General features: G+C 39.4%; 1 protein-coding gene and 1 pseudogene across 1 annotated transcript; one reads left to right on the forward strand and one right to left on the reverse strand.

Annotated features, from left to right (window-relative positions):
* Positions 1 to 6,332: 6,332 nt before the first annotated feature.
* On the reverse strand, positions 6,333 to 6,890 carry LOC106833901 (interferon alpha-2-like). The gene has a single exon (XM_070495983.1). The coding sequence runs from the start codon at positions 6,888 to 6,890 to the stop codon at positions 6,333 to 6,335; it is 558 nt and encodes a 185-aa protein (XP_070352084.1).
* A 3,198-nt stretch (positions 6,891 to 10,088) lies between these two features.
* Positions 10,089 to 10,676, forward strand: LOC106834197 (interferon omega-1-like; annotated as a pseudogene).
* The last annotated feature ends 9,524 nt before the right edge of the window (positions 10,677 to 20,200 follow it).

The following is a 20,200-nucleotide window of genomic DNA, read 5'->3' on the forward strand; positions in this document are numbered from 1 at the left end:
CCTGCAAAAGAAATAGAAACCCACCATCAAAAGTCTTTGAAGTGCAAAATAAGTCTTCACTGACATGCCTTGAAGAGACAGCAAAGTGGGAAATTATATCCTAAAACTGTTCAGTAAAATATATTTAATTCCTGTTTTAACCAGGCATGGAAAGAGATGGAAAGGTATTCACTTCATTTTACAAGGCTGTTACAACCTAGATAACAAAATCAGAGGAGAAAATCACAGGACATTCTTACTTATAAACATGAAGATAAAACTACCATGTTAACAATTAGCCAATCAAATCCAAAGGTGTATTATAAACAAATAACTGGAATTTTCCAGGACATTAATGATAATTCAGGAAAAGAAAATCTGTTCATGTAATTCACCATGTTAATATGTAACAAGGAGGAAAACCAAACCCTAACCTCATTAGGTGCCCCAAACCCTCCATTAATTAAAGAGCTAACCTTAGCCTAGTGAGGCTTAAAGAAAGAGCTTAAATCTGATCAATAATATCTTATCTATAAGGAATGCTTTCTGTTATAAGTAACAGACAACTCAGTTAACAGAGGCTAAGACAATGAAGGCAGGTGCCTATCTCAATGTGGAAGGCTACAGGGTGATGGCTGTAGGGTTCGATCAGCAGCTCAAAGCTGTGAGCGTGCTGGATGTGCATCTCTGGACTCTCTTGGTCTCTTAGTGTTGGACAGAGGACGCTACACCAGCCCCCAGCATCAAATCCTTACAAGGGCATGCTCAGGAAGAAGAGAGAAATAAGAGCTGAAATCCTCTTTAGAAGTCCCCAGCTGATACCCCCTAAGTCTCATTGTTTAGAATTGTGTCACATGACTCTATCGGGCTGTATTTGTCTCTCCCTGCCCACTTTTAATTATTGACTTAGGCCGAAAGTGGCAAGGAAAACCTGTAAGAATAAGACACAAGGATCAGGCTGTTTTCTAATGGCTAGCTAATTGCCCCAACACCCACTTTTCCCACTGGTTTGAAATGCCACTTTTATGATATGCCAAGGTCCACTAAATTAAATTGTCTTCTCCTCAACCACTATTCTGCTTTTTTGATCTATTTGTCTATTCTTCCAACTGTACCACTTGATTTTAATCCTATAGCCTTAGAGGATCATTCGATATTTGACAAGTCAAGTTCATCTGTATATTTCTTCCTTTCTCAGATTTTCTTGTAAATTATTTCTTCTTGATATATGTTATAGTCAGCTTACCAAGTTTCATCTAAAGGTCTTGTTGAAGTACACATCAGGAATGCATTGAATTTATGCATTAATACACAATGCAGCAATTAGAATGAATGCAGTAGATTTTTATGTACTAATACGGGAAATTCTCCTAGATCTATTATTAAATAAAAAAATTAGAGATTAATATATATGGGATAATAACAAGTACAGAATATACACTAAATATTTCTGTCTTTATAGATGTACTAAATACATGGGAAAATGTCTAGAGGGATACTCATTAAATTATTAGCAGATTGGGATTCAAGTGGGTCCTCCACGTGGCCAAGGGTGGGTTTTTTACTTGAATGAATTGCTTTAAAATTTAACAATGACAATATATTCATTAGTATTTTGTAAATATAAGTAAACTTCAGAAATCCTTTTTAGTTTTTTAACCTCTCACTGATCACGGCAGGTCCTCGTCCCCACATCTCTCTTCCCCATCTCTCTGCAAATGCCAGCCTGCCTTACTCTTCAGGCCTCACTCTGAACACTCGATGAAGACATTTTTCTCCTATGAGTAGCTTCAGCTGTGCATCTTCATCCTTAACCCCATGTACCACACACTGATGGCTAAGTGACACAAACAGGTCTGCCCCGTCACAGGGGGCAAGGCAGGGGCCAAGAATACTTATACTTGAATATTCTTCTCCCTGTTCTGTAGATATTAAAAATGAAATATTTATTAACAGTACAAGACATTGCCTAGTGAGTGTTATATGAATGAAGTTACAATATGTTAGGGCAAGGAGAGAATGGCGAGAGCTCATAATCGGAGAAGTTTTCATGCAGTCCTTGGTTAGATATTTCTCCTGTATTTATCTGTGATGAAATACCTTCCTTAATACTGTCTTCATTTTTTCTCACTACTCAATAGGACTCAGTCGACCTCTAATTCATTACTGACATTACTCTCTTCATGATCACCGAGGACTGACTGACAAATTCAATAGTCTTTTCTCAGTCCTGTTCAGAACAATGATAATCCATTTTAGGGAACAAATATTGTTGTGTAGTACATACCTTATCCCCTTTCATCAAATCAGCAATACTGCCAGGAAAGTATTATTATTATTTCCATTTGACAGGGAAGAAAACTGAGGCTGCTCTAAAAGGTTAAGTCTATTTCCCAAGGTCACGCAGTTAATCAGTGGGAAGCCTGAATTGAACATTGGTTCAGCCTCTGAACAAATCCCATGCCCTAGCGACGATGATGACTCTTGAGTGTCTCTGCACTCTATTTATTGATATTGTCTATTTATTGATTAACTACTACGTGCACAGTTAATAACAACAGCAACAAATATCTCACAACTGAGTGATTCCTACTAGCCCGGCGTTTTGCACTCATTGCTCATTTAATCTCATAAGTCTCTGAGGTTAAGCGTGATGATTAACTCCATAATACAGCTGTGAAAATCGAGCCACAGACAGTTCAGGAAACTTGCCCAAGGACCTGCACTAAACTGTGGGAGAGGGTAAGAAGATTTCCTGTTTCCCAGAAATCTAGGTCCACAAGAGAAGACAAGACTAGAGAAATTTAGAAATAATGCAGTATTCACAAAAACGCTAATTAGTGTGTTAGCGTAACTACTTTATATGTGGATTTAATTTTTTACTTTCATTAACAATCTTTAGGACCTCTCTGCACTGCCCTGCAAATAGGATGAGACACTCTGAAAGGAGAAGTCGTAATCACTCCTCTAAAGGACCAAGTACTTTGCAGTCATTTAAGCCGGGTTCCTCTGCTCAAAGTTCTGGACTAGATGACTCGGGTTAAAAGGATCTGGTATTTCCTTGCCCTTAAGGCACTTACAATCTTTGGGGAAGACATGAACATGGGAAATGATTAGAGTAACAAAAGATCATCTAGATCAACTAACCGTTTTAAAGTGTGTAATTCAGTGGTATTTAGTACTCTCACAATGTCATGCAACCACCGCCACTATCTGGTTTCAGAACATTGTTATCACCCCAAAGGGAAGCTTCATACGCGTTAAGCAGCTGTCACTCCCCTTCCCTCTTCCCTTCCAGGCCCCTGGCAACCACAGTCTGCTTTCGGTCTCTATGAATTTACATTCTGGATATTTGATATAAATGGAATCATACACTTAGTGGCCTATTGTGTCTGGCTTCCATCACTTTGCATAATGTTTTCAAGCTTCATTCCCATTGCAGCATGTATCAGTACTTTATTGTTTTTACGTCTGAATAATATTCCAGTGTGTTCAACCATTTGTTGAGCCGTTCGTCCAACAATGGGTATGAGGGTTGTTTCCACTTTTGGGGCATTATGTATAGTCCTGTTGAGAACACTTGTATACAAGTATTTGAATACTCATTTTCAATTCTTTTGTGGTATATACTTAGAAGTGAAAGCGCTGGAACATACGGTAATTTTATGCTTAACTTTTTCAAGAACAACCAAATGTTTCCACAGAAGCTGAAACATTTTACATTCCCACCAATGACATGTAAGGGTTCCAATTTCTCTACCTCCTCACCAACACTTGTTACTTTCCATTTATTTGATTATAACCATCTTAGTAGGTGAGAAGTGGTATCTCATTGTGGTTTTGATTTGCATTTCCCTAATGACTAATGATGTTGAGCACCTTTTCATGTTTTGGTTGGTCATTTGCATATCTTCAGAGGCCCCTCTTGAATGTCCATTCAAGTTCTTTGCCCATTTTTTGTGTTCAACCAAATCAGGTTGTTTGCCTTTTGATTTTTGAGTTGTAAGGATTCTCTATACATTCTTCATAGTAGACCCTTATTGAATATATGATTTGCAAATATTTTTTCCCATTCTGTAGATTGCCTTTTCCCTTTTTGGATAGTGTCCTTTTGTGCACGCATTTTTAAATTTTGGTGAAGTCCAGTTTATCTAGTTTTATTTCCTTTCTGGCTTATGCTTTTGGTTTCTTATCTAAGAATCCAACGGCAAATCCAAGGTCTTGGAGATTTATCTCTCTATTCTCTTCTAAGAGTGTTTTAGATTTAGCTGTTACATTTAGACTTTTGACCCATTTTGGATATTTTTCTGTATGGTGTGAGGTTGGGATCCAACTTTATTCTTTCACAATGTGAGTATCCGGTTGTCTCAGCACCACTTGTTGCAGAGACCATTCTTTCTACTTTGAACAGTCTGGCACACTTGTCTAAACTCAATGACCATAGATGTATAGGTGTCCTTCTGGATTCTCAATTCTATTCAGTGGGTCTATTTGTCTACCTTTATACCAGTATCACACTGTTTTGATAACTGTAGTGTGTAGTGTGTTTTGAAATCAGGAATGTGAGCCTTCCAACTTTGCTCTTATGTTTCAAGATCTTTTTGGCTATTGGAGTCCCTTGCAATTCCATATGAATTTTAGAATTGGCTTTTCCATTTCTGCAAAACTGACCAGTGCAATTAGGTTAGGGATTGCTTTGAATCTGTAGATTACTCGGGGCAGTATTGCCTTCTAAACAAGCTTAAATCTTCCAATCCATACATACGGGATGTTCTTTCATTTATTTGGGTCTTTTTTATAGACTGAATTGTGTCAGCCCAATATTTACATGCTGAAGCCATAACTCGTAATGTGGCTGCATGTGGAGATAGAGCCTTTAAGGAAGTAATTAAAGTTAAATAAGGTCATAAGTGTGGGGTCCTTTAGTATTTTCTATGATAAGATCATGTCATCTGTGAACAGAGAGTTCAATTTCTGCCTTGCCAATTTGAATGTGTTGTGTCCTTCAGTTTTTTAGGGTAGTCTCTCTCAGTTAACTGTATTAGAAATTACTGACCCCTATCCTGGGATTCTTTGATATCTCCTTGCAGTCTGGTGAATGGTCATTTGCTTCCTGGTATCTCCTCCTATCTAACGAGGATTTAAATGCAAAATGATGGCATATCCTAGTAAGAATCCATTTTCAGATTGAATACTAATGATTCTGAGTCTGAGAGTTGGTGATGCGTCAGTTCTCTTTACTTTTCAGTGATATACCACTTGATAACCTCACTTTTCTTCTCCTTAGGACAGCTGTCTAGAAGACTATAAACAACTTGAGTACAGAGTAAGACCTCATTCAACTTTGCACTCTAGCACCTAACATCACTCCCAATACGTAGTTCTGTGTAGGAGCTCAAACAACATTTGTCAAGTGAATAAGAATAGTGATGATAAAATGTATCATAACCAAGAATTGCCAGAGAGGAGTTTTGAGAGTCAAATAAATGAACTTGAAACCATCTTGGAAAGCCAAAGGCATTTCAAGGTAAATTATGAGGAAGTTAATTTAGTTGATAGGGATACTCTCTTCAATTTTGTGCTGAAATATTTAGAATGCAAGAAGAAGAAATGAGACATCTGGACTGGTCAAGTGTGGAAAATGTACTCACCCTCCCTTGCTCAGCCTTCTCCAAGATTCTCCAGTGTCCACATATACAGATTGACTTCCGTCGGCTTATATGATTCTTGCCTAAATCATGAAGCATCTCCAGGTGTTGGAGGCCTCAAGCAGGTAATGGTGTTGAAGCCCTGGGCTTTCTCCTCAGATCTTCCTTCCATCTCTGAGCCCCGTCCCGGGAATCTCATCCACCCCTTCTCAAAATGTCCCTGGTGCAATGGCGGCCCCTATTCCCTCTTCACTCAGGAACTTTCCTTAAGTTTACTTTGTGGGATCAGGCTTAGGGTTAAGTTTTCATTCAAAAAGTGTGTACAAGCAAAATTGGTTTTTAAAAATTGCTTTTATTTCCCACAACTTAAAAATAAAGAGTAGTCTTGGCCAAACAGAATAGTAAACTAGTGTTCTATGAACAATAAATATTTAAATACTATGAATAACATAAATATTTCAAGTAATTTAAATAAATAATAAAAATTGCAAAAGGGTTTTCAGCTAAAGCAAATGGATTGTGCATTTCTCTCTTCTAAACAACTTATTGTAAATTACAACACAATATAATTTTATAATAATCCCATACATTTGCTATGACTTATTTTTCATCTGGAATAAAAATAGAGATGAAGATGGCACTTTGAGTCTCAGGAAATAGCCATTTAGTTGCCCAGATGAACTGTTTCCAGACTCAATGTATTCGTTATTTGCTGAGTTTTCCTGTGAGCTTGTTCATGAAGAGCAAGCACCTTCTGATTTCCACCCTGACGACCTCCCAGGCGCAGCCGCTGTAGTCTTTCTCTTTCAGATACAGACTGATTCTTTGGAAGTACCTCTTCACAGCCAGCGTGGAGTTCTCACTTCCCAGGGCTGACTGTTCCGCCTTCGTCTCCTTCCCCAAACATGTCTCCAGGTCATCCAGCTGTTGATAAAGGCCAAGGAGGAATTTGTCCAGGAGGGTCTCATCCCAAGCGGCACGGGAGCCAGTGGTGCTGAAGAGATGGAAGATGTGCTGGAGCATCTCATGCAGCACAGCTGTGGCTTGTGTCTTCTCAAGCTGGTCCCCATCCACAAGTATCTGAGGAAATCGGAAGTCAACCCTGTCCTTCAGACACGACACAATGGAGATTCTCTCCATTTGACTCAGAAGTGTGATGGTTTCCTGATTGCCCTGTCTCAGAGGCGGGTCACAGCCCAGAGGGCAGGCAGGGCAGGAGCCCAGCATCACCAGGGCCAGCAGCACAGAGACTGGGAGGGCCATTGGGCAGCTGGCGGGCTCTGCAGGACTGCCTGAGGGGGAGTCTCAGCGAGCTCTGAGGACTTTGGGTGCTCAGTGCCTTTTACATAGTGAGTATAGACACTTTCATTTTCTGGGTTTTTCCACTTTGTTGTCCTTTCCTTTCTCTTTCTACTTTTTTTGTGAAGTCAATTAAAAATGTGCACTTATTGATATGAACGCCTAGATAGGAAACTCCAAACCATGTGCACCAATGCATTATCTACACAGTATTGTAACACAGTTTTCACACCTCCTAGATTGTTCTTGAGGAGAAAAACCTAGAAAAGTCAGAGAAGGAGGAAACAGTCATACAATAAATGGTGGCTTTTGCAGGTGAGCAGAAAACGTAAAGTAGCTCATGAAAGAGATATCGATTTTTCTTATTTTTTCCTTAATTATACTTTTCCTCCTTCTTTAAAAAATATTAATTGTATGTATACCTTAAAGATATCATCTGAGTTGGTCTTAAGCTCACAGAAGATATTGTCTCGCAGATAAGATTTGTGAAAAATGAATTACGGTGCACTTCTGGTCTCCTGGGCACATTGCTGGATGTTGGTTTCCTGAAAAGTTTGAAGTTTGCCTGCGTGTGATTCACTCCGTATGCTCGTAGTTAAGTCAACCGTCTAATTACTTGTTTAACATCTAACTACCCAGACAGACTGTAAGCTCCCTGAGGACAGTAGTGCCATATCCCAAGTGTCCAAGAAGGTGCCTGTCCCAGAGGTACACAGAGGGCTCTCTGTCCCACAGCGCGTACAAAACGAGTACATGTTCCGGTGCGGGAGTAGACGTAAAATCTGGGGACTGGGTCAGAACATGGGAGTCTCCTAAAAACAAGGATAGTAAGAACAAATTTTGAGTGGATGCTTTCACCTCCTGGATAATTTCTGACCATATCTCAGATGGGAATAGGAAGTTTCAGAGAAACAGTAGAGCTCAACAAACACATCGTGTGAAAGGCAGGACTGGAGCTTAGCAAGTGAAGAGGGAGCTGTAGCCTCTTCCTGTGTGTTGTAATGTGTCTAGAATGAGCGATTGGTGATTTTTGGTGACTAAGAACAACGGGAATTAGAGAGTAAGAACTTCCTGAGTGTTTATCTAAGACAAAAAACATGTTGTTGAAGGAGACAGCCCAATCTAGTGGCGAGGGCAGCAGACTGTGGGGCTAGGCCTGGGTTCCTGTCACAGCTGCAGCCAGCACTGGCTGTGTGACCTTGGGAACCTCAGTTTTCTCTTCTGTTATACAGAAATGATAATCATGTCTACTTTTTTTCTGAAGTATGCGCTACCCATTTTCTAGAGCCCAACTCTGTACTGTGCGATATATATTTTCTTTGGTCAGTAAGATTGGCCCTCAGTTAACATCTGTTGCCAATCTTCCTCTTTCTTTGTTTCTTTTTCTCCCCGAAGCCCCAGGACGTGGTTGTAGAGCCGAGTTGCAAGTCCTTCTGGTTCTTCTATTTGTGATGCCGCCACAGCAAGGCTTGATGAGTGGCGTGTGGGTCTGTGCCCAGGATCCCCACCGGTGAACCCTGGGCTGCCAAGGGAAGTGCGCTAACTGAACCACTCGGCCACTGGCCGGCCCCCATATCTATTTCTTTGGACTGTTGTGAAGATTGGATGATGTAGCGTACCTATAATAATGCCTGACAAAATAGGTACCCAACATCTGTTAGCTGTTCCCACAATGGAGAAAACTAACTCATCCAACCAAGGGAACTGGATGGAAGCTGCCCTGAGATGATCTGCTTCCCTTCCTTGAATTCTCAGCTCACTAATAAACATTTTTATATCTAATTTCATCTCTTATGTGAACATCAGTAAGTGTCCCCATGACAGGGAGTATCCTGTCAAATGACTAACGTTTACTAGCCTTCAGGGAATAGCTGACCTCTCACCGACAAAGAAATCACAGAACAGATTCTCTGATTTAGCAAAGCTGAAAACTAGCCCTTCAGGTAACAGCCTGCCTTCAAGAGCCGGCTGCCCTCCTCTGGACCTGCCTGCGGCTACAACAATCACACACAGGCTGGTTTGAATCCTGTCCCTCTGTCTAGAGCTCTTGCTCCGTGACTTGGGTAGTTAAGTGACATTTTGTTGTTTAGATAAAGAAGATGTCACTTCTTTTCTTTTTCATTTTCAGCATCATTTACTTTCCAATTTCCTTTGTGCATTCCTTTTTCATAACTGCTTACTTTTACTTTCTAGGAATGTTAAAAGAGAGAGGAAAGTTCTGAGTCTTGAAAATCATACAGGAACTATGTGACCTCTTCTTTTCCCTTACATTTTCTCTTCCTGTTTTTGCAACAAACCTCAAGGTGGAAATAGAAAATATTTCAGGAGCATTAGGACAACTTTTATAAAGTAAAACAACAAATACAAAAGAAGAGGTAAGAATTTTAGAATAGGCAAAAATAGCAAAGAAAAAAATGGAATGCTTGACCATGATTTTGACAGAGCTAGGACAATGGCCTTGGCTGGGACAAAGCGGCTGTCCAAAGCAGCAAAAACACGTTCCAGCTGCTCGAACACCTGGACGGTGGTGGTGGTTGCACTTTACACTTCGTGAGGGCAGGAGTGGAGGTTAACCATCTTGGTATAGCCCGAGCTCAACGTAATGATTGGCAAGTACTAAATATTCAGTAATTTTCTCCATTGAGCAGAGCAAATAAAACCAAATTTGACTAAATATTTTGTCGCTGAGAATAAGGTAAGATCTATGCCTGTAAAGATCAGGTATCTGTCATATCTGATCAACACTTCCAAGAGGGAAGGGAGGAGCAAGAAGGTTTAGAAAAGAAGCCTAACAAAGCCTTCTTAAAAGTAGTTTTTAACATCAGGGAGAAAGATCCAGATGTCCCTATCAATAGTTCAAAGTTGGTTTTTGCTGAGATGATAAGCATTTCCTTGAATTGGGACTTCTAAGCTTTTAATGAATAAATTTCACTTCAATTGTAAGAATATAGAAAGAGTCGAAAGTAATGACAACTTTCCAGGTTCTCGAAGAGAAAGGAAAGTCCAAAATGGGGAAGTACAAAGACCTGGGGAAAATTCAGACAATGAAAACTCTTGTGCTCAGTATTTAAGAGGCACCTAGACAGAAGATCCTCAGAGAAGCTAGACAAAAGCTCTCAATCTCCCGTCTCAACCAGAAGAGCTGCGTCTTGGCACTTACCAATGGCTTTCTCAGTGTCTTCCCTGATGGCACTGGTGGTGATCTCCTCCAGCCCCGTCTCCTCCATGAGCTGCGACCTGCCTGCGAGCCTTGACTTGAGAAAGCAGGAGAGCCTCAGAGTTCTGCACCAAATGGAGACAATCTCTCCTCCTTCCTGTCTGAAGCACAGGACAGACTTCAAATTCCCGCAGGAGCAGCTGGATGGCAGCCGGTTCCCAGAGGCCCAGGCCATGTCTGTCCTCCAGGAGATGCTCCAGTAGACCTTCAACCTCTTCCACACAGAGCGCTCCTTTGCTGCCTGGAACACGACTCTGCTGGACCGACTTCTCACGGGACTCCATCACCAGCTGGAAGACCTCAACACCTGTTTGGAGCAGGAGATGGGAGAGGAAGAATCTGCCCTGGGACCTGTGGGCCCTACACTGGCTGTGAAGAGGTACTTCAGGAGAATCTATCTGTACCTGACAGAGAAGAAATACAGTGGCTGTGCCTGGGAGATTGTCAGAGTGGAAATCATGAGATCCTTCTCTTCATCAGCAAACCTGCAAGGAAGGTTAGGAATGAAGGATGGAGACCTGGGGTCACCTTGAAATGATTCTCCTAGACTACTGGGCCATGGCACCCTTGCACCTGTCTTTAGTCATTTCAAAAGGCTCTTATTTCTGCTTTGGTCATATACTTTATTGAATTCAATTCAGCAAATGTTTTGTCAGTAGTTTTAAGCAAGAATATGTAAGAAATATTCAGGTCCTAGAGCATCAGTGCTTAAGAGAGGGCTGCCCTCATGTTTCTATTTATTGTTTGTTTGTTTGTTTATTTATTTATATTTATTTATTTATTCTTTTCTCTTATCATATTTATATTTATGGTTTCATATATAAGATTATTGCCTTTCTATTCTAATAAAATTTAGAAAACATGTTGACTTTTCCATTTTATAAATTTACATTTTGTTATTGTTCTTTTTAAACTGCATTTTATTTTTTTATTTTTATCTTTCTGATTATTTCTTTTTTGAGGAAGCTTGGTGCTTAGGTAACATCTATTGCCGGCTTCTCCTTTTCGTTTCTCATTTCTCCCTAAAGCCCCAGTACATAGTTGTATATCCTGGTTTCAAGTCCTCCTAGTTCTTCTATGTGGGATGCCACCATGGCATGGCTTCATGTGTGGTGGGTAGGTCCCAGCCCAGGGTCTGAACTGGAGAGCCCCAGGTCACCATAGGGGAGCACGTGAACTTAACCACTGGGACACGGGGCCAGCCCCTGCATTTCTTTTATTTATTAAATTCTTATCGAAGAAAACTTCTTGAGTCCATTTATCCTTAAAACCTAAATCCAAGGCCTGATTTTCCAAACCTAATCAAAGAATGGAGGTGCTTTCTCTTCGTCAACAAGCTCATAGGATAACTCAGGACGTTAAGAAGGAAGCTGATTCCCAGTGACGGATGTTCTGGCTCTGACTCTCAATTGTTCATTCATTTCGAAAACTATTTTGTGCTTCACCTATAAAATAATTTGAATCATATTTGGCACATTTTATGAGTAATATTAAGCATATCTATGTTCAACTGTTTTCAGAATTAGAGGAAATGTAACTGGTACCCTGTGGCTGAACCTCATGTTATAAAATCAGTATTTATATATTTATATAAATTCATCTATTCATTTTTATGGATTTGCATTTCTTCGTTCTATTTTTATAGAATAATATGTTCACATTCTCTTCTTTAGTAAAAATGTTACTTTTTTACTTATTAAATTTATTTTATGACATTCCTGTTCTTTTTTTGAAAGTGAAAAAACTTCCCCAAAGTTGTAATTCTGCAAACTAATGGTGAAGGTACCTGGTGCAGTTCATTCATCCATTCATTGGCCATGAGGATAGAGTCTTGAGTATAAGATGTGTTGTCCTGCCCTTATGGAGCTCCACTGGGGCAAAGGACACAGCCATTAAAGAAGTAGTTATAATGTAATTAGGTATTTACATTTGGGATCAGGGCCAAATAGAAGAAGAAAAGACTCCATGACAGTCAGTATCCTGGGTGGCTCATTTAAACTACCCTTCAGTTTTCCCCAGGGAAGTAATATTAAGTGTGAGGCTTGAAGGATGAATAGGAGTTTGTTAAGTATTGTGCGGAGGGCAAAATTTCCCAGAGTAACAAAAAACTGCATAGAGAGTGGCCCTGTAGCAGGAAAGGCAAATTTAAAGAAGTGAAAAACACCAGGGTGGGTGGAGTGTACCGACGCATGGGAGTCTGGCATGTAATGAGGCTGGAGAAATGGAAAGAGGCCCAATGATTGACTATGTTAAAGATGTTCCACTTTATCTTAAGAGCCAAGGAAAGTGACTCTAGGATTTAAAGCTGGAGCTTGACCAGAGCAGGTGCGGGGAAATCCTTTAGAGAAGCAGTTCTCTAAGTGCGGTCTGTGGGTCCCTAGGGGTCCCCAAGACACTTTAAGGAGATACACAAGGCCAAATTATTTTTCTAATAATAGTAAGATTTTATTTGCCTTTTACACCACGTTAACCATTTACACTGATGGTACAAATACAATTGGGGATAAAACTGTTGGTGGCTATGTGTCAATCAAAGCAGCGGCACCAAAATGGACTAGTAATCATTTTATTTTTCCCTGTATTATACTTGAATGAAAAAAAATGCCACTTTCACTTGAGAATGGCCTGATGAAATAATAACATTATTATTATTTTTGTTCTTTCTAAGGTATGCTTTTGAGGAGGAAGATGGGCCCTGAGCTAACATCTGTTGCCAATCTTCCTCTTTTTTTTCTCCTCAGGCCCCAGTACATTGTTGTATATCCTAGTTGTAAGTGCTTCTAGTTCCATGTCAGATGCTGCCACAGCATGGCCTAATGAGCCGCGGGTAGGTCCATGCCCTGGAACCGCTGAAACCTGGGCCATGGAAGTGGAGCATGTGAATTTAACCACTATGCTACTGGGCCAGCGTCTGAAATAATAAGATTATTAATTTTACTAAATCTTGACTTTTGAGCACACATCTTTTTAATTTTCTCTGTTCTAGTCTTTCTAAAATTCTGTGGACAAGCACTTCTACTGCTTATATGGTGACTGTTTTGAGGAAAAGCGCTTATGTTATCATTTGAGTTGAGCTAAACTAGACAATTTTCACAGAGTCCGTTTTTACTCAAAAGAACGACAGACAGACAAACTACGATTAGTCAGAGTTGGGCATTTAACAGACGTTTTCTCAAGATATTTATAAAATGAACCTGTCGCTTCAAGAAAAACATTTGTAGCCAATGATGCCAGTTGAGCTTTCAATACAAAATCAGAATTTTGGAAAATCTACCACTATGAACTTGACAACTTCCCAATACTTAAAGACTTTTGTGATGACCACAATGGTGATTTTAACAAATGAACTACTTGATTATACAAATTCAAATATAGCTACATTTGTAAGACCTGAATATCCCAGGGAACCAACAGTTTCCTAATGACCTAAATTATATTGCATATAATACAAAATCATGCATGGGTAAAAGAGACCTACTCAAAGACTAAGTCAGATTGATAGATTTTTATGAACCAGAATTTTAAAAGTTCATTGCTTTGGTTTCAGATTCCTCCTTGCAATAAATCCTTAAGAAATTACCACTTATCAAGCTCTGGTTTTATAGTGATGCATTATATAAATATATTGTCTAGTATCAAATCATCTCTATATTTCTAAGTACTCTTCCCTAGCATGGTGAATAAGTTTATTAAGGTGATTTTGAATTCATCACAGTGAAAAGCATATGGAAATGGGAAAATACTGATTGGGTTTAAATCATAGTTCTGCTACTTAATAGCCTGTATTCTGTTGCTCTTGCACATAGCAGGTGCTCAATAAGTGATAGTTAAGGGCCAGTCCCATGGCATAGTGGTTAAGTTTGGCATACTCTGCTTCAGCCATCCTGGCTTGTGGGTTTCGATCCTGGATCTGCACCACTCATCAGCCATGCAGGTGCCAACCCACATCCAAAATAAAGGAAGATTGGCACAGATGATAGCTTAGGGCTAATCTTCCTCAAGCAAAAAAAGAGGAAGATTGGCAACTGATGTTAGATCAGGGCAAAACTTCCTCAGCCAAAAAAAAAAAAAAAAGTGATCGTTATTATCTAAAGACATGCGGTAGAGAATAAGGTATTGTTCAAGAGCTTGGTAGGATTGTTGAGAGATAAAAGCACTTCCTATAAAGTGGTTAGCACAGTTCCCTGTTGCAGAGTGAACATTCAATAAATGTCAGCTTTTATTATTTAAATTCATGCTATTTAGTATTCTTTTATTGACTTTAATGAATGAGGTCAGTCTATGTTCAATTCACATGTTCGATAAAGCTATGAGTTTACCTCAGTGTGTAACTTTGACTGCTTCTGCAAATTTTAAGAATATGCTTTAATTTCCATTAGTTACTAAATTTCTCATTTTATTTTTTCCTCTCTGACTTGACTGTAATTTGTCAGTATGATTTTAAATATCTAAGGGATTGGTTTAAAGATTACTTTAAAATTAATTTCAGGCATTGTGATCTGAGCATACAACTTATAGTATTTTTGCTCTGGAGGAATTATTGATATTTTCTTTGTAGTCTAATATATGATGATTTTTGTGATGATTAATAAATATTTGAAAGGTTGTATTTCTTATTCTAGGTTAGAGTGCCCTATAACCTTAGCCACTAATTTTCCTTTTAAATCATATATTCCAATTCTTCTGGTTATTTTTCTATATTATTGTTATAGACTGATAACATCATGCTAAATTTCAACTACCATCATGTGTCTGTTCACATTTCTATATATGGCTGAATATTTTTGCTCAATGTTTCATATTATTTGAATTTTAGATCCATGCCTTTTATAATTTAATTATAGATTCCATTTGTTTCCTGTATACTGGCTGTCTGTCTCTAATTTAACACATGCATTGAATTCTCATGGATATCCATATTGATATTAAGCCTCATCAGTCTTTCATTGACATTAATATTGCCATCTCTAATTACTTTCCTTCATTTTCTTTTCTTGCTCTCTCTTTGCCCATCTTTATATTTATCGTTTTAGTAGTATTTAATATTATTTAATTTTATCCTTTTCTTCTTACACTGTTATAATGGGGTTATTGCTTTAAACTAATCGAGTTTTTTCTTTTAATGGGAAAGTATACGTGTTTGTTTTTGTTATCTTAACCATGATGTTCGGTTCTCAAATTTATTGATTTAAGCATTATTTTTTACATTATTTTTTGATGCTTTTCATACTCCCTCCAATTCTCCAATTGTCATTAATTTAAAGACAATATATTTGTAAAACCAACTTAAATTTTCTCAATTTTTGAATGAGAAATTTCACCATATTTAAAAAAATAAAATTGTTAAGGTATTTCACTCATTTTAACTGATTTTACTATTCACTACCAGTTCTTACTGAGACTGTTACTTTCAGTCAGCCTAGTAAATGTGCATATGAATCATGATATGAATAGATATGCTTGTGAATTTATGTTCATATATACACAAATGAGAAGGTCTAAATAGTTAATGAATAAATATTAACTCCTTACTTTAGAAAATAAATATATATTAATTTTGAATGCTCTTAGAATGACAGCAAGTCGGATGCTAAATTGGTGCCATGTAATCCAAATCTAATCATGGGAAATATGTAGGAGTCACGTGGTCAGTAAAGTGGTAATCAACTTGAATTAAACAATTGTCATTTTAAGATGAAGCATATGGAACAATGAGTTTGATATTCTTGTCTAGCTTGTACCCTGGCTCTGAAGACAGTTCTCATCCTGAAACACAAAATCTTTTTGAAAGATGATAATAGTGTTGCCATCATTAGTCATTTTCACTTCTGACATGTTTTTCAAGACTTCTAATGAAACTGTAGCAAGGTACACTTACAATTAAGGAAACAACTAGAAGATCTGTGTGAGTGCCACATAGACTACCCCCTTTTGATGGCTCCCCAGCAACCTTTAACCAAGAAGGCAGGTGAGTCATGTTAGGTCTGAGCTGTATACAAGCAGCGGGGCTTCCTTCATCATGCCATGCTCTCCATCTGTTACTGTAGGATTTTCTTGGTCTTTCTTTGGTGATTCATTATCCAGTGCTGGACCGGATCAAGCACAAACAACGAGAGAATGAAGATTGTAGGCAACATTTTCTCCCTGTGTTCCAGGCCATCAGCTTTGGAGTCTCCTTTGACTTCGCCAGATATGTAAGCTTGGTGTTATGCTGCCATCTACTGGATGTAGGTCAAATACTGGCTTAGAACCTGGGTAGGTTGTTTGCCCTTCCATCACCTCTGGTGGGAAGAAGGCAGGCAATTAGAAACAAAAGAACGAGTGTTTTAATGTCCTGCCCATTTAAAAACAAAGAACCAAGTGTATAAGTGAAGCCCAAAAAATTTTAATTCATAATAGTGATCCTAGTAATGTGAAATTTATGTTTGTAGATCCAGATATTCATCGTCGGACTCCAAAGTAAGTTTACACATACAGTTGGCATATTTGTATAAATGGACTAATTAAACCGAAAAGAGGCATTTGTGTTTAATTAACCATTTGTGTGTCAATATTGTTCTTATTATCCCTGGGCTTACTTACGTCATATCAAGCACCTCAGTAAGACAATTAATCAAGTTTTAATAACTGAGTCTTGGGATGAAGGGGTTGGGTTTTTGGTCCTCTTCGCTGAAAAGATCCTTGAGTTCTGCTGTGCAAATTTGCTCACGCACCTCCACCATCAATAACCTTCTAGTTCTACACATCAATAATTGCTTTCAAGAAAGCATTCATTGGAAGCATACGCTCACTGGACATTTTCTCCATGTAGAGTCACATGAGCTATGTCATGATTGCATGACAATGAGCACTGCCTGTGTGGGATGAAGCGATAAGGATGCATTGGCAGGGCTGGAAGTGGTAGCCAAACTGGCGACAGTTAGGGTAGATAGAAAGGGACCAGCCACCAAATTTTAGAGCCAGAAGAAAATTCACTGAGGAGGAAGATTCAGTGTGGTGAGTAGCTCATGATGAGGCTAGAAATGTAATTTTTCCCAGCCAGGGTCAACAACCTTCCCGGAATAATCAGAAGACCATTGTAAGCATCCGGATTATAGAAAGCCGAATTTCATCTTCATCCCTTGGACCGAAGTTTCTGATACCCCTTTCAATTAAGTTGGACCCGGGATTCTGGTCAAGGACCAAGAGGGCTGATCATGACAAATTCTTGGGTTCACTGTGAAGTGCTGAAGGAGGAGGAGCAGGAGCTGGGACCTCTGGAATTACTGAGAAGTGACCTTCCAGCTCCCCGTCAGGCTAAAGAGGGAAGGTGGAAAGAAAGCAGTGAGGTAGGAGGCAGTGGGACAGAAATCAGATCGATGTGGAAACGACTCAAAGCAGGGGATTGACATAGGGCATGAGAAGATGGGACTCAGACTCCAGGTGAATCCATTAGAGCTCCAGCTCCCCAGGTGAGGGGAGGAAGCTATGGCGGGACCTATGCTTTTTCAAAGACCACCCTGCGGGAATCCTTTATTTCTTGGTTGATCTTCCCATAGTCAGATTTTCCTTTTCAGGGGAGCTGAAGAGTAAATGATAACAGAGAGATACCTACTGTCTACCCCAAGACATATTTCTTCTAGACCTTTCCCATAGGATCCCAGGTAGGGAAATGGCTTCAAACAGCAACTGGACCAAGTCTCCTATCTTCTCATCACTGGCCAACATCACCTAGAGAAATCACCTGGACTCTCAGAAGTTAAAGGTTTATCTAAGAAATCTGAGAACACGCGTCTGCCGGGGCAATTTTCTTTACATCATACCACATGCAAATTTTCTTTTCACTTAGTAAATTTTTTCTTCTTCCCCTGCAGTAAACAGCTGTTTACTGTTGATCATCTGATCTTTATTGAAAGATCAATATTGTTTCTTGTTGAACATCAGACTTTGTAAAGAATTACCTGAAACCCCAGCTCTATTCTCTGATCTCTCAGTGTATCCATTTAGAGGTCAAAACTGTCAATTCAAAAATAGTCCTCTGAGCACTAAGAGAAGGGGAGGTGGATGTTAATTCTCAAAACATTTCAGTAGTGCAGACATGACAAAGTGTGTCAGAGGCAATTTTTACCGATTGCAGCAAGAGTGAATGGCATGTGTTGGCAAAAAAAGGAGAAATTATAGTGTATAGTAGACCGGACCTTTGCATGACAATTTTTGAGCACTTACTTTGCACCAGGCACTATGTCTTTGCGTTTCTTTATTTTAATAAATAAATATATATATACACATTCATATTACCCATGAGCTAACATCTGTGGCCAATATTCCCCCTTTTTCTTTCTTCTCCACAAAGTTACCCAGTACATAGTTGTATATTCTAGTTGTAGGTCCTTCTAGTTCTGCCATAGAGAGACGCTGACTCAACATGGCTTGACGAAAGGTGCTAGGTCTGTGCCGAGGATCTGAACCCTGAAACCCTGGGCCACCGAAGCAGAGCGCGTGAACTTAACCAGTCAGCCACGGGGCTGTCCCCTAAGTATACTGTTTATTTCAAAAACTATTCTTGGTATTTTGTTTGTCTTCTTGCTTGTTTGTTTTTCCTATAGGATAGTGAATAGAGGAGATGAAATCAGTTATAAAAAATACAGTACAATTTTTGCCTATGTGAACCATGCTCAGTAAATTTTAGTCTTGTTTCCATCTTTCTTAGGTAAATAGGTAGCAAATTTATATCCACTCTCTGGTCACCCCCCCTTTTTATCTGGGTTGTGAAATGCCTCTAACAATATCTTTCCCGTCTGTTATTCCTGCAGAATCTGACATCAGGTACCCTGAGATGCTGGGGGATGCTGGCCAGCTCCAGGGAGCCTGCACCATGCTGTTGTCCGTGAGATGTCTCTGCAGCATCTTCAGTACAAAGGGCCCAGGATGTTTGGGATGAGACTCTCTTGGAGAAGTTCCACATTGGACGTCGTCAGTGGCTGCAACAGCTGGAGATGTATTTGGATCAAAGGATATTTAGGAGAGAACTTTCTGGAAGTGAGATTCCAAGTCTGGCTGTGAAGAGTTCCTTGCAACAGTGTTCGGTTCTTTTAGATTCCACATATGAGTGAGATCATACAGCATTTGTCTTTAAGACCCAGAGGGTTCTAAGGGGCATGTTGCATTGAGTCCAGAGACAAGTTACCCTAGAACTTCTGACAACCTTAGTACCAAACATGTGAAATGTGCTTTTCTGGACTCACTGGGGTTACAAGACTCTTACTTATCTAACCCTTCCTGGCCTGTATTTACCACCGTCCTCTGTGAAATGGATAAGAAAGTAATAGGCCCTACTCCATCCTAATACCAAATCTGACGCTGCTCCTCACCAGCTGTGTCTCTGGGGCAAGAACCTGCCCTTCTCAGGACCGCACACCTCCCCACAGTGTTCCGAGCTGCATGTGAGGGCATGTAAGTCGAAAGAGTATGTGTGAAACCACATGCAAAGTGCTGTGTGCAGCTGAGTGGCTATTCTTCAACACAGCTAGTTGTATTATTTCGGACTGTTGATCCAGCTTGCCATGGTAGTTTATACAGAATAGTTTAGTGGTTAAGGAATGTGTTTCTGGAGGCAGAGTCTGAGGGTTGGATCACAGCTCTGCGATTTGCTAGTAATGGAATCTTTGCAAATAACATAAACAGCACGCTTCCTAGTTTCCTCCTCTTTTATGTGGGGGACAATAATGGTATTATTTTCAAAGATTATTGTATTAAATGAGTAAATGCACATTAAGGGCATAAAGAGTGCAAGAGATTGGTGGTTGCCAGAGGTAGGGGCTGGGGATTGGGCGAAATGGGTGAAGTGGTCAAAAGGTACAAACTTCCAGTTACAAGCTAAATAAGTCCTGGTCTGTAATGCACAGCATGGTGACTATAGTTCACAATACTGTATTGATATTTGAAAGTTGAAGAGAGGAGATCTTAAAAGTTCTCATCACAAGAAAGAAAATCTGAACTATGTGAGTTGATAGATGTTAACTCAACGTATTGTGGTCATCATTTCACAATGTATACTGCATCAAATCATTATGTTGTA

Source organism: Equus asinus, chromosome 23 (genome assembly GCF_041296235.1).
Source record: "Equus asinus isolate D_3611 breed Donkey chromosome 23, EquAss-T2T_v2, whole genome shotgun sequence".
Lineage (NCBI taxonomy): Eukaryota > Metazoa > Chordata > Mammalia > Perissodactyla > Equidae > Equus > Equus asinus.